This window comes from Pelmatolapia mariae, linkage group LG14 (assembly GCF_036321145.2).
Source record: "Pelmatolapia mariae isolate MD_Pm_ZW linkage group LG14, Pm_UMD_F_2, whole genome shotgun sequence".
Taxonomy (NCBI): Eukaryota; Metazoa; Chordata; class Actinopteri; order Cichliformes; family Cichlidae; genus Pelmatolapia; species Pelmatolapia mariae.
In genome coordinates this window covers 37,029,372-37,041,880 of record NC_086239.1, presented here as the reverse complement: position 1 = coordinate 37,041,880, position 12,509 = coordinate 37,029,372, and the positions used below count along the sequence as shown (strand labels likewise).

General features: G+C 41.7%; 2 protein-coding genes and 1 non-coding gene across 4 annotated transcripts in view; 1 reads left to right on the top strand and 2 right to left on the bottom strand.

Annotated features, from left to right (window-relative positions):
* Window positions 1-3,497, bottom strand: part of aamdc (adipogenesis associated, Mth938 domain containing) — a 28,375-nt gene extending 24,878 nt beyond the window's left edge. Inside the window, exon 1 of the mRNA XM_063493603.1 lies at window positions 3,429-3,497. The gene's annotated coding sequence lies outside the window, so the exon portion shown is untranslated. The remainder of the gene's footprint in view (window positions 1-3,428) is intronic.
* LOC134642193 (U2 spliceosomal RNA) lies at window positions 2,291-2,481 on the bottom strand. Its single transcript, XR_010095922.1, has one exon. It is a non-coding gene; the product is annotated as a U2 spliceosomal RNA (small nuclear RNA).
* A 3,525-nt stretch (window positions 3,498-7,022) lies between the features above and the next one.
* eif3k (eukaryotic translation initiation factor 3, subunit K) lies at window positions 7,023-12,052 on the top strand. 2 transcript variants are annotated; one of them, XM_063493107.1, is made up of 8 exons: window positions 7,023-7,197; window positions 8,578-8,676; window positions 9,092-9,212; window positions 9,976-10,050; window positions 10,791-10,857; window positions 11,050-11,127; window positions 11,375-11,500; window positions 11,901-12,052. In XM_063493107.1, the coding sequence occupies exons 1-8, from the start codon at window positions 7,136-7,138 to the stop codon at window positions 11,930-11,932; spliced, it is 660 nt and encodes a 219-aa protein (XP_063349177.1). In that variant the 5' UTR covers window positions 7,023-7,135; the 3' UTR covers window positions 11,933-12,052. The 2 variants fall into 2 exon arrangements, with proteins under 2 accessions (XP_063349177.1, XP_063349176.1); XM_063493106.1 differs by having other exon boundaries at window positions 9,973-10,050.
* Window positions 12,053-12,509: the final 457 nt, after the last annotated feature.

The window sequence follows — 12,509 nt, the reverse complement described above, 5'->3', positions numbered from 1 at the left end:
ATCATGCATTGCTGCATCTGCACAACAAAAGCTAACTGAAAGATCACAATTTTTCATCCATTTAACCTCCTTAAATCCACCAACAAACCAACAGGAAGTTCAAGTAACTCCAAGTTAACTCAAACTGCAGCTGAAAACTGTTTGATTCGTGTCTGATGCTCAGGAAGAAGAAAAAAACAACACACAAAGCACACACGTTTTCTGCTAACACCACAACCACTTCCTGTTCCTTTGTCTTCTCCTGCTGGACAGCTGACTGTCCTACTCCTGCTGCCCCCTACTGTGTTGGAGTGGGAACGCTCACTTTTATGATGGGATGGGGTGAGATCTGAGACTTTGAGACACCTTCACACTGTGCTCAACTCCTTCAAGAGGAGAATGTAGATTTTTATAGTCAGAGGACCTTTGGATTGATTTTTTAGACATAAAAGTTCCACCAGATACTAAAAAAAAAAAGACTTAAAAACTAATATTACTTTAGATGACCTGTTGGTTTCTTTAAAATCTATTAAAGAGAGGAAAGTACCATTGATAGATGGTACTTTCCTGTAGATGGATTAACAAAGGGGGTGGTGGTGCAAGATGGCGAGTTGAGCAGTCGCACGAATTAGTAGCTAAAATTTGTCCCAGAATTTAGATTGAGTTTGTTATCGTTTCTACTCGAGAATAGTGAAATGAATGCTCCAAGTATAGTTAAACCCGATAAACTCAAACTGGACCTCAAAAAGCAAGAAACAATATTGCCATGTGGTGAAAAGAAAGATAGCAGACAGGGAACAGAACACGACTACGCAATGGACGTAGCAGTGGTGAGCAAAAGGGAACGTGGCAACGACTAATAAGAAGCCTGCAGAAAAGGAAGTTAAATCAGCAGAGATGAGTGAAGGTGACAAAGGCTGTATCCCAATTCAGGGTCTGCAGCCTCAAAGGCCGCATTTTAAGGCCGATTGCATCACAGCGATGCGACGGAGGCTGTCCCAATTCAAAGGCTGCTCGAAATGCAGCCCTCAAATGCGTTCTTCATTTCCCTGAATTTTAAGGATGGGTCGGTGTATCCTTCACGGCGCAACATATCACAGACTTCATAGCGCGGCGGTGGGTGTGGATAATTTTGCCGAAAAAAACGGCGGACGGCTGAAGCGGGGCGGCAGAAGAGTAAACTTTTAAAAGTACTGGATATGATGTCACTTATTTATGTGCAAATGTTTAATAATGAAGAACATTAAAACATTACTGTTGGCCACATGTCGGCAAAGTTACAAACATTATCGATGTTAGTACTGACTTGGTTTTAAAGCCTTTACTTAAATTAAAGTCAGTCATATATCCACAAACACAACAAGCTGAAAGTCAGTGAATGCTGCTCGGTTTGCAGTCCTGAATATCACAGCAAAAACAGGATTCACTGCACTGTTAGTTAGTTTTCAGTTATTTATTTGTAAAAAATGTTTGGAATCATGTATGATTTTCGTTCCACTTCTCACATGTACACCACTTTGTATTGGTCTTTCACGTGGAATTCCAATAAAATTGATTCATGTTTGTGGCTGTAATGTGACAAAATGTGGAAAAGTTCAAGGGGGCCAAATACTTTTGCAAGCCACTGTATGCCACACAATTCATATCGTTATAATATCAACAACCCCTCAAATTATATTGGAAGCGAGATGAAGGCCTACAAAAGTTGGCATGCTTATCGGGATTTTGTCTTAAGATGAGTAACAAACCCCAGTATCTGTAATCTGGTTGGAACTGTAGTCACTGGATCAAGTGGACCACGGTCACTGCTGAGGTATTTCCCTGATTTTTATTATATTTTGACATTGACAGGTCTCTGTCCGTTATCCCTTACATTGTCAACAAGTCACCGTAGCTCATTTCTGCTTAGTTAGAAAAGAAATGACAGGGTCAATGTTTAGTTTGTTTTAGAGTGGTTACGAATATATTAATCAGGAAACTCTTTATCAATCTATAGCAGGGGTGTCCAAACTTTTCACTGAGGGCCACATACATAAAAATATAGGAGGGGCTGGGCCACTTACTAGAAATTAGGTGTATGACCTTAACTTTAGTGTATTACAGTTAGAAAAATCACTTAAAAGTGGTCAAATATGTTATATTGTTAAATAGAATTAATTCATGCATGGTGAATATGCAAGCTGGTGTAGCAGGATAGGAAGTATATCCATTCTCGTCACCAGTATTTTGCCACAAGAAATTGTGACTGCTCGTAGTTACACTGCTACTGCATGCAACTAGCTAAGCTTACATTATTTTTCCACATGTTTAGGGGGGGTGCACCGTTCCTGGAGATACTGCAATACCGGGTCGATGCGTGGAGTGGACGGAGCAAGCCCCTATTCCATCTCCCTGTTCCAAAAATCAATTTAATATATGGTCCCCGGGTAGGGGACGTATCAGATATTAAACTGATAAGAACAGATACTACACTTGATCTTAGCCAAAAGGCCGAGAAGCGATACCGGAAAAACGTCGGAGCAGACGGAGTCACTCCCCGCACTGTCTCCCTCACTCACGGTTCGGAAACTAAACCGCTCGCCATTTCAGGCCATCATACAAAACAGCAACCACGAGATCATTAGATAACGTATAACCAGTGTAATGTCGATGTATGTTATTTGAATCTGCTAGCTTTAGCAAATAAACCTTCTTCTGTCTTCTTAGACACGTGGTACGCTTTAGTCCAATAGGAAGCAGAAAAGCAAAAAAACAAGAAATAAACATAATAAATTTAATTTACATTCATGCCAACACTCACGCTTATTACGCTAAATATGAGTGTTATTTTAACTTCATTAAACGGACTAACTTTCTGGTAAAGTAAATTAATGCTTTTACGTTTCTCGTTAAGAAAAAACGAACCTCACTAGCGGTCTCTGTTGGCGCGGAGGTCTAACTACACTCTTCATGTTACATGCTCTGCTATTTAGAACAAATTAACCACTCGATGACAAACCGCAAATATTAACGCAAATCTTTTTCTTTTTGTTCTAGCTCGTTTTCCTTGTAGAACACCCTCTACATGACAGCAGCAGATACCAGTCAAAGTCTGACAACATCCTACCGCTAACATGCGGCAAAGTAAAGTTAGCGCATACTTTGAGTCAACAAACTTCATAAAAGTCTCCCGTAAATCCATCTGTCTGAGAACTAAACACGCTATAAATATTCTGCAGGCTGTGGTAAACACGCGCCTGGTGTGAGGAAGAAGTCATTATCACCAAAATGGCGACTGGGGTTGAGACCTCCTCACCCCACAAATCCATGAAGAGCCGTGAGTTGGTAAACCCAAACAAACCTTTTAAATACTACCCGAAAAACAGAAAGGGCGTTTTTCATTGACACGGTGGTCTCAATGTGAACTAATAATTATAAATTATAAAGTTATTAGGTAGAAATTGACTTACTAAAAGTCTCCTCCAACCTGCTAATTGATGCTCAGGTGGCGTCAAACTGTAGCGAGTCAAGCTAACGGCACCTGGGTTTGAGCATGCGCAGTAGTCCTGATTTTGACTTTGCAAACTAGACATCAACCGTTACGGTTAATCAATATATGTTATATAAAATATACTCAGTTCTGACATATAAGCAATAATAGCTGTTAGTATGTCTGTCATGTAAACAATTTATCTAAAATGGAAAGCAAAAGAAAGACTGCATATGGATGCTTAATGCAGCCTCTTCGCAAATAATGCTCTGCTGTTCTCAATTTGTTCGATCGTTATGTCGGAAATTCTAAATAATTTTAATGTTTTCGTGTCTACGACTAAAGAGGTTTACAGAGTCACTACTGAGAGACTTTGCCACTATTTTTGATGGATTAAGAGAAAACTTATTTAAAGAAACCGGCACGATTTTTATCCAAAAGAGCCTCAGTTGAACTAAAAACTTTGTTTCATTAGCCGTAACACTCCTGCTCCCCGCCTTGAATTAAGGTATTTTATTCAGGTCCAAAACACTCAGATAAAGTCCTATTCAGCTGACACAGAGCATGGATAGTTCTGATGGTAGCATCAGACTGTTTAGGTGAAATTAGTTCTAAGATGTTAAAAATCACTAAAGGTGTTCTAACAAGCAACACGTGCTGAATTTTAAAGTGGTGGAATTCTGGCTAAATAATAATAATAATAATACATTTTATTTGAGGGCGCCTTTCAAAAACCCAAGGTCACCTTACAAAAGAACAAAATTAATAAAAGAAGCAATAGTCATAAAATACATAAAATAAGTTAAAATTGCAAAGCAGAACTTGACAACAGATAAAATCAGCACTAAAGCAAATAAGCCAGTTTGAACAGATGTGTTTTGAGCTGTGACTTAAATGCGGGAAGAGAGTCTATACTTATTATGGCTGGAGGAAGAGAGTTCCAGAGTGGAGGAGCAGTGCGACTGAAGGCTCTATTCCCCATAGTGGTAAGATGTGCGGACAGAACAGTAAGATGAGGATCGGAGAGGGCGGGAGACAGTGGTGAGAGTAGGGAGCAAGTGAAAGACAGTCTGAAGATGTGGAAGTATGCTCTGGACATAAAGAGGAATGGAAATAAGTAGAAGAAAGACAGATTACATGTGTTTGAATGAGAGGGAGGCAGGTGGGAAGGTGAAGATGCAAGGAGCAAGGACGGTCTAAATACCTGGGCAACAGACAGTGAAGAGAGTGCAGACAGGGTGGAGTGGGTGGGTGGATGTATCAAATCACTTTTATTGTCACATCACATGTTCTGGTACACTGGTTCAGCACATGTGATGTGAAATTCTTGTGTGCAGCTTCACAAGCAACAGTGGTGTGCACAATCCAGGAAACATAAAAAACAAAATCTACGAATAATAAATATGAGAAACATAAGCATAAATATATGTACAAATATGAGAATGTATGCACATTACTAAATATTCATACCAAATATATATACATACATATGTATACATGTGTATGCGTGTATATACATATGTATAACATATGCAGAAGTCAGCAGATGAATGTTTTGCAATATGGAGTTCATAAGTGTCAAAGTTTCGATAGGTGAAAGTGAAGTGTCTATGAAGTGTTAGTGGTCAGTGTTCAGCAGTCTGGTGGCCTGATGGAAAAATCTGTCTCTCAGTCTGCCAGTTCGTGACTGGATACTGCAGAACCTCCTGCCTGATGGAAGTAGTTTGAACAGTTTATGGCTGGAGTGACTGGAGTCCTTGATGATCCTCCCCGCTTTCCTCAGGCACTGCTTCCTGTAGATGTCCTGGAGGGAGGGAAGCTCACCTCCAATTATCCTTTCAGGACACTGCACCACTCTGTGGAGAGCTTTGAGGTTGTAGGTAGTGCTGTTGCCATATCAAGAAGTGATGCATCCAGTGGGGATGCTCTCAATGGTACAACAGTAGAAGGTCTTGAGGATGCGGGGGCTCATGCCGAATTTCTTCAGTCTCCTGAGAAAGAAGAGGTGCTGCTGTGCCTTCTTCACTGTGTTGTTCATGCAAACTGACCATGTGAGATCTTCCGCTGCTCACTCTCTCCACAGCAGCACCGTTGATGGTGATGGGGGTATGTACTTCTCTACACCTACAGAAGTCCACTATTATCTCTTTTGTCTTTGTGATGTTGAAGGTGAGATGGTTGTCTCGGCACCAGTGTGTCAGGGTGCTGACCTCCTCCCTGTAAGCCATCTCATCATCTTTGGTGATGAGACCCACGACTAGTATCGTCCGGATACTTTTCAATGATGTTGGAGTTGCTAGTGGCTGTGCAGTTTTAGGTGTAGAGTGAGTACAGAAGAGGGCTCAGTACACACCCCAATGGAGCACCAGTGTTCATTATGACAGGTAATGAGGCAATGCTGCCAAGTCTGACTACTTGGCGTCTGTCAGACAGAAAGTTAAGGATCCAGCTGCAGAGAGAGCTGCTCAGTCCCAGATCCTGCAGTTTCCATTGAGGAAAGAATGGTATTGAATGCTGAGCTGTAATCTACAAACAGCATTCTCACAAATGTGTCTCTCCTCTCCAGGTGCATGAGGGCAGTACTTAGTGTCAGGGCTACGGCGTCATCAGTGGACCTGTTGTGGTGGTATGCAAATTGTAAAGGGGTCCAGTGAATCGGGTAGTGCAGAGCAGATGACGTTCCTGACCAGCCTCTCAAAGCATGGGTACAGGGACGATGGTGGCCGTTTTGAAGCAGGCTGGGACTACAGACAGAGAGAGGGAGCAGTTGAAGATATTTGTGAACACTCTAGCCAGCTGAGCCACGCATGACTTGAGGACACGGCCGATAATCCCGTCAGGACCAGTGCGTTCACCTGTCTCAAGCACTTCTGCACATCCTCCTCAGACACCAAAGTATGTATAGTTTGGAGACAGTGGAAATGAAAAAGAAACAGGAGGTCGAGCTGAAGATGGACAGAAAGATAATTAAATCAGAGGGACATCTCAAAAGGACATTATGTAACCACATAATTTCTTTAGGGATTAATAAAGTGTTCTGATTCTGAGAAAGGCAAGGCTGAGAAGATTTAGACTTGTGTAGGGAAGGAAGAATGAATGTACTGGACAAAAGATGTTGAAGATGGAGCTGCCAGGCAAGAGGAAAAGAGGAAGGATCCTAAAAAGGCAGCTGATCTGCTGCAGCGGCCCCTGTAGAGAGCAGTAAGAAGTTTCCTAACTGTACTTGTTATGTAAAAGTACAGGCGGAAAATTTAAGTCGAAAGTAGAAGAACCACGCAGTTCATGTAGTAGTTTCAGTTTCAAACAGGAAAGGTCTTTTTCTGTTGTTTGGCGATCACTGAAGTTTTTTATTAATGCAATTCTTTTTTTAATGTGTTATTTATTTTTTATGTTTAAAACGCCTGGATGAGGTGCCTGCTGAGTGCCGATACTAGCTTTACTTTTGCTAAAACAACGATCGGACTAAACATATGTTGTTGAAACGTTTATGAAAATTATGACGGACTAAGTTCACGGAACGAGTTTCCACAGGGCGTTGCTCCGGCATTACGGTTAGCGTACCGGTCCATCAACACTTCCGGTCCGACCTTTTTCTCCCTCCGCCCCGGTGCCTTTCCACTTTGCGGCCCACGTGCGGCGTTAATTCGGGTTTTTAGCTAAAAAAAATCAAGTAAAAGTTTGGACCAAATGGCGTCGTCTTTCGAGCAGATGAGGGCGAACGTGGGGAAGCTTCTCAGAGGAATCGACAGGTACAAAGAACAACAGCGGACCGAGCTAACAGCTTAGCCTGGTTGCTAATATCGCAAGCTAACGTTTGGTGCAGTGAGTCAGTGGTGGCTAGTCCATACAGGGAAGCTTGATGCCTCATTAAACGAGTTTTATTGTTGGTTAATTACACCAACATTGTATTAATGAAATGATAAGTCAGAGTTAACAAATATTGGATAAAATATGTTTAATGTTCGTGTTGGATTTATACAGCTGCTAGCATTAGCCGGGTTTGCTCCATTGAACTGTAGACAATTTGTATTGGTCATAAAATGAGAAACCCTGGCTTCTGTGATCTATTGTTGTTTACTGAGTTTCATTAGATGGAGATTAACGGTTCATTCAGGTTAAAAGCGGTGATCAAAGATATTTCACACAAAGGAAGTCATTTACTGCATGATTAGGATTGTTTTCATCAGCCCAGGGTTCATTTTCTGCTTTCACACAGAAAATTAACCATTTACGCAGCTGTTGTCACCTGAGGCTCAACTGGTGGACCTTTCCACCGTCTCTGATTTGAAGTGATCACTAATTAGTAATCATAATACCTTACTAACCCAAGAAAATTGCTTTGTTATAGAGGCTCAGTTAAGATATAAACGTGAAAGACAGGAAATTGTAAACGCTGTATTTAAAAAAAAAAAAAAAACAAGGGAAAAAGTAAGGTGCAAAGAAGGTATGGCGATTTAAGAAAGCCCAGATGTCATAAGGAGGAGTTGTAAAGTTTGTTGGCCACAGGTGGGAATGATTTCTCGTGGTGTTCTGTGCTGGATTATCTTTTGCTAAATGTGCTCCTGTTGCTTTCCAGTTTGAATGGAGGACCTGCGAATATTTGTCCAGTAGTGTCTGAATTTCGCTAGCCACGCTGTCTGGCATACAGTGCTGCAGACACACATTCTGTGGTTTCAACTATCCAGGGAGGCATGCGGCTGAGCCCAGTTAGTTTGATATCAAGTACGGTTGGTTTGATGGTGTTGAAGGCACTGAAAAAGTTAAAAAAAACAAAACACAAAAACTCTCACAATGCTCGCTAGCTTTGTAGACCTGGTTGAGCAGGTAGAGACTGGCGTCCTCGTTTGGGCTGGTAGATAAACTGCAGAGAGATCCATCAGTGGGCTGATCACGTGCCGGGGCTGGTCTAGGATTAATATTTCCAGAGTCTTCATAATACACAATATCAGGGCCACTGGGATGGCATGACCTCTTCCACAGCATGGGAACCCAATGTAGAATCAGGGTTATCCTGAAGATGTAGTGCAACTCTGGACAAACATATTTTAAGCTTATAAGCACATAAATGAAAAAACAGCACTGAAACGTTTGCTTTTATTTATGGATAATAATCTCATCTCCCCTCACAGGTACAACCCAGAAAACCTTGCAACGCTGGAGCGCTACGTGGAGACGCAAGCGAGAGAAAATGCCTACGACCTGGAAGCAAACCTTGCTGTGCTCAAGCTGTAAGTTACATAAGTTACCCAAACAGCAGCTATTCAACTTTAAGACACTGGATTTCTTTTTAAAATATAAATAAAGGGAAAAAAATTAAATGATAGAAAAAAAATTAGGTGGAGGAAGTTTTATCCAGTAGGGGAGTCAAGCCCTGACTATGGCGTGATTCTGACCATAAAACAAAGGCAGCTCAGTCTCTGCCAACCTGCCTCTACTGCTGGATGTCGGCTCCAGGAAGCAGCAGATTTGCCTTCGGTAGCGAAAGAAAGCGACTTTTACACACTGCTATAAATATTACTGACTCTAAACAATCTGGAAACAGAGGCAGCTCTTAGGAATATACCAGAATGGTCTTTATTTGATTTACCTGTTGGATACCTTGATATTTGAGTGGTGATGACTCTAATCTTGACATCTGTGCAGGTACCAGTTTAATCCAGCATACTTCCAGACTCACGTGACCTCACAGATTCTGCTGAAGGCGCTGACCAACCTGCCACACACCGACTTCACACTCTGCAAGTGCATGATCGACCAGACACACGTATCCTTTTGGTGCTTTCTCTCTGAGCGTTGCATTCTGGGAGATTTATATGTGACAGGTTCTCTGAATTTTTCAAAAGTCTGTGTGCTGATAGGAGTTATGGAAACTTTAAGAAGTTGATTAGAAGTTCATACTTCTGTCCCACTTTGGACAGACATCTTTTTTTTTGTTTTTGCTGAGTATGAATATTAATCTTTTTACACTGCTGCAGTAGAAATGTCTCCATTGTGCCTAATAGAGGTCCACCTCTTGTTATACCCAATGTAATCCTCAGTGAATTGAGCTAATCAGCTAAAATAATTATTTCCCCCCATTCTAGACAAAGTTGAAATAGTATTGATATGTTGTCTGAATTCCACGTTCATGCAGGTCATTAACAATGTGAAATCAGAATTTTCTGTAGGTGTTAAATGTTTGTTGTTATAAATTACTGGAAGAAAAAAACATCTGTGCCAAAAAGATTAAAAGCACTATGAGTTATTATTTATTTTAGGATGCAAACCCCCCAAACACACACACACAGTATTCAGCTCCATGGGGCCCTGTTCATTGTGGAGTACCTCGAGAGCGCTCCCTTTGGAACAGGAAGTCTATCGAGTGGCAGTTCTTGCTTATATCAGAAATTCTCTGATTAAAGCTGTATTGGTGGTGTTAGAGAATCTTTGTGCAGGGCTGTGTATAAACAGATCAGGGTGGTGCTGGTGGCGGAGCTTGGCTCTGTGTTGGGGTCAGGGGGGGCATTTCCTTGACTACTGTGTCGCAGCAGGAGGAGCGGCCCATCAGACAGATCCTCTATCTGGGGAACCTGCTGGAGACGTGCCACTTCCAGAGCTTCTGGGTACGAAACTCACACTGAACCACATGCACATAAATCTCTGCATCCATGTAAGAGAAACACAATAAAACCTCAACAGGGCCATCAGCTGAAGGGCTGTGCCGAGGACACATGATTTCCAGAAACTATTAGTATGGCCTTTTTTCTCAAGCAACAAAGTAGCTCGTAGAATTCAGCTTTTAGGCTCTTTTCTGCTTTTCTTCTTTCCCAGCAGGAGCAGCAGAGTTCAAAGGGCAAGTCAAAGTGGTTGGTCCAGACGCTAGCGTGCGTTGATTGGTTGACCATAGAAACAAGCTCTCAATGTTAGCATTTTTTTTAAAAAATGGAATGAAAAATGTGGACAGTTTGAGCCACACATCAAAAATTGTGTCCCGTCCTCCTGCTTCTACTTAAAATTGATAACATTAATCACCAAAACGGAACTCCGACCTGCCGGAGTCATCAGTGCTCATCTTTCCCTCAAACCTCGCCTGCTGCTGTTCCCTTCGTTTTAGTATGAACTGAATGAATGGTGTCCTAATCTTTCTTAAATAGTTTGTTTTGGGCCCAACGCCCAACTTGCTCTTTGAATGAAGTATTCTGCTTCTATTTGTCGAAATGCTTTTGAAGCACCTTTAAAACAATTTTTATTATCATTTTAATCCTAATTGCCTTTCAGGACATTCCTGATTTCTGTGTTGCGATTTTTCTGGTTTTCTCGTGCTGATGTTTGTTTCCTCTCCTCTCTGTCCCGTCCTGGACAGACGAGTCTAGAGGAGAACAGGGAGCTCATCGATGGCATTACTGGTTTTGAGGACTCTGTGCGCAAGTGTGAGTATGGTCCTCTGACTCAGCATGTTGGGCAGCATGCCACGAAACTGAACACAAACAGGTGGTTTAATTGAACAACCTGTCGAAAATTACCGGGACAGACACGCCCACACAGTGCAGTGATGCAAATTCTGAGAATAAACCACATGAAACTGTCTGAACATGACAAAAACTTGAATGTTTTCTGTTTAGTTATCTGCCATGTTGTGGGCATCACCTACCAGACCATCGATCGCCGCTTACTGGCCGAGATGCTCGGAGACCCGCTGGGTAAGACCTTTGACACACACGTGTAAAAACCTGGCAGATGGCTCAGTGAAATCAACCTTTGATATTTAAAGACTATAAGTTGTTTTGACTGTGTGACACGTAACGGCGCGCATCTGTTAAATCAGCAGCTACAGAAGCTTCTAATGGGCACAGCTCAATATTAATCAGCCGTCTTTAAAGTAAAGCGGACGATTGGACTCCATGTTGGTGGTAAATCTGTGTGAACTTCTGTTTTCTGTGTGTGCAGACACGCAGGTGAAGGTGTGGATGAACAAGTACGGCTGGACGGAGAACGAGGACGGACAAATCTTCATCTACAACCAGGAGGAGAGCGTCAAGCCCAAGAACATCGTGGAGAAGATAGACTTTGAGAGTGAGTGTTGCTGCTGCGCATATTGGTGCTGAAAAGTCACAGCTAATCATTCAAAAATCCCACCGAGAATCAAACCACTCGAACACCGCATTGTTCTAACTACTTGTGTTTTTTTACAAAAGAGAAATTGCCTGGGTTGTAATTAAAAAAATGTTTTTTTTAAAGAGGGATTTTATGCATTTGTATCAGCATAAAATCCATTTGTTTATTCTGTTAAGTAAGACTCATTACTGTAAGTAAATGCACCCCACCACCCCCTCGTAGGCCCAACAAACCCGGGTCCTTGCAGGTCTTTTGTGTTTTATTTGTTTCACTGTGACTGGAAGTGAAGTCAGAGATTTCATATTCATACCTCATTTCCTTCTCTTTTCCCCGATCTCCCTTTGTTTTCTTTTTACAGGTGTATCCAGCATCATGGCCACATCTCAGTGATGGAAACGCATAAATACAGTCACACACAAACAACCACATGCAGCAGTTATGATGGAGTCAGACAGGTCATTAGTTTTCATAATCACAAGTTTTCTCAATAAAAGTAATTTATCATTTCCAGCCTGTATCTGTCTGTGTTTGCTTCTTGATTGATTGATTATTGATCTGTTCTCCTAAACGGTATCAGGGCGTTGGCTGGGAGCTGTTAGGAAGCCTTAAGGAGGCTTAAAGCTGCTACTTAGTCATCCTGTGGTGAAGGTGTTGTAATTTTAGGTGAGTGTGTGATGGTGTAAGAGGAAGTTGGGTGACTTCTTGTAGTTCACCTGCTCAGCGGCTTTGCGTTCTACACAGAGGTTTCCTCATCACTACTAAAATCTCAATTTCGTGGGTGAGAAATGTTTTAGATTTTATGATTAAAATATGTTTGCAGTGGTTTGTTAGTCTAAAGTTAGAGTGCATCAAGGACCACTGATAACATTACCGTCTGTAAAATATTTCAGAGTCACCTGCTGGTTTGTAAAGTTCCCGTTATAAAGCGTCAAGTGAGGTCTTATTGATGTCACCATCTTAGATTAGA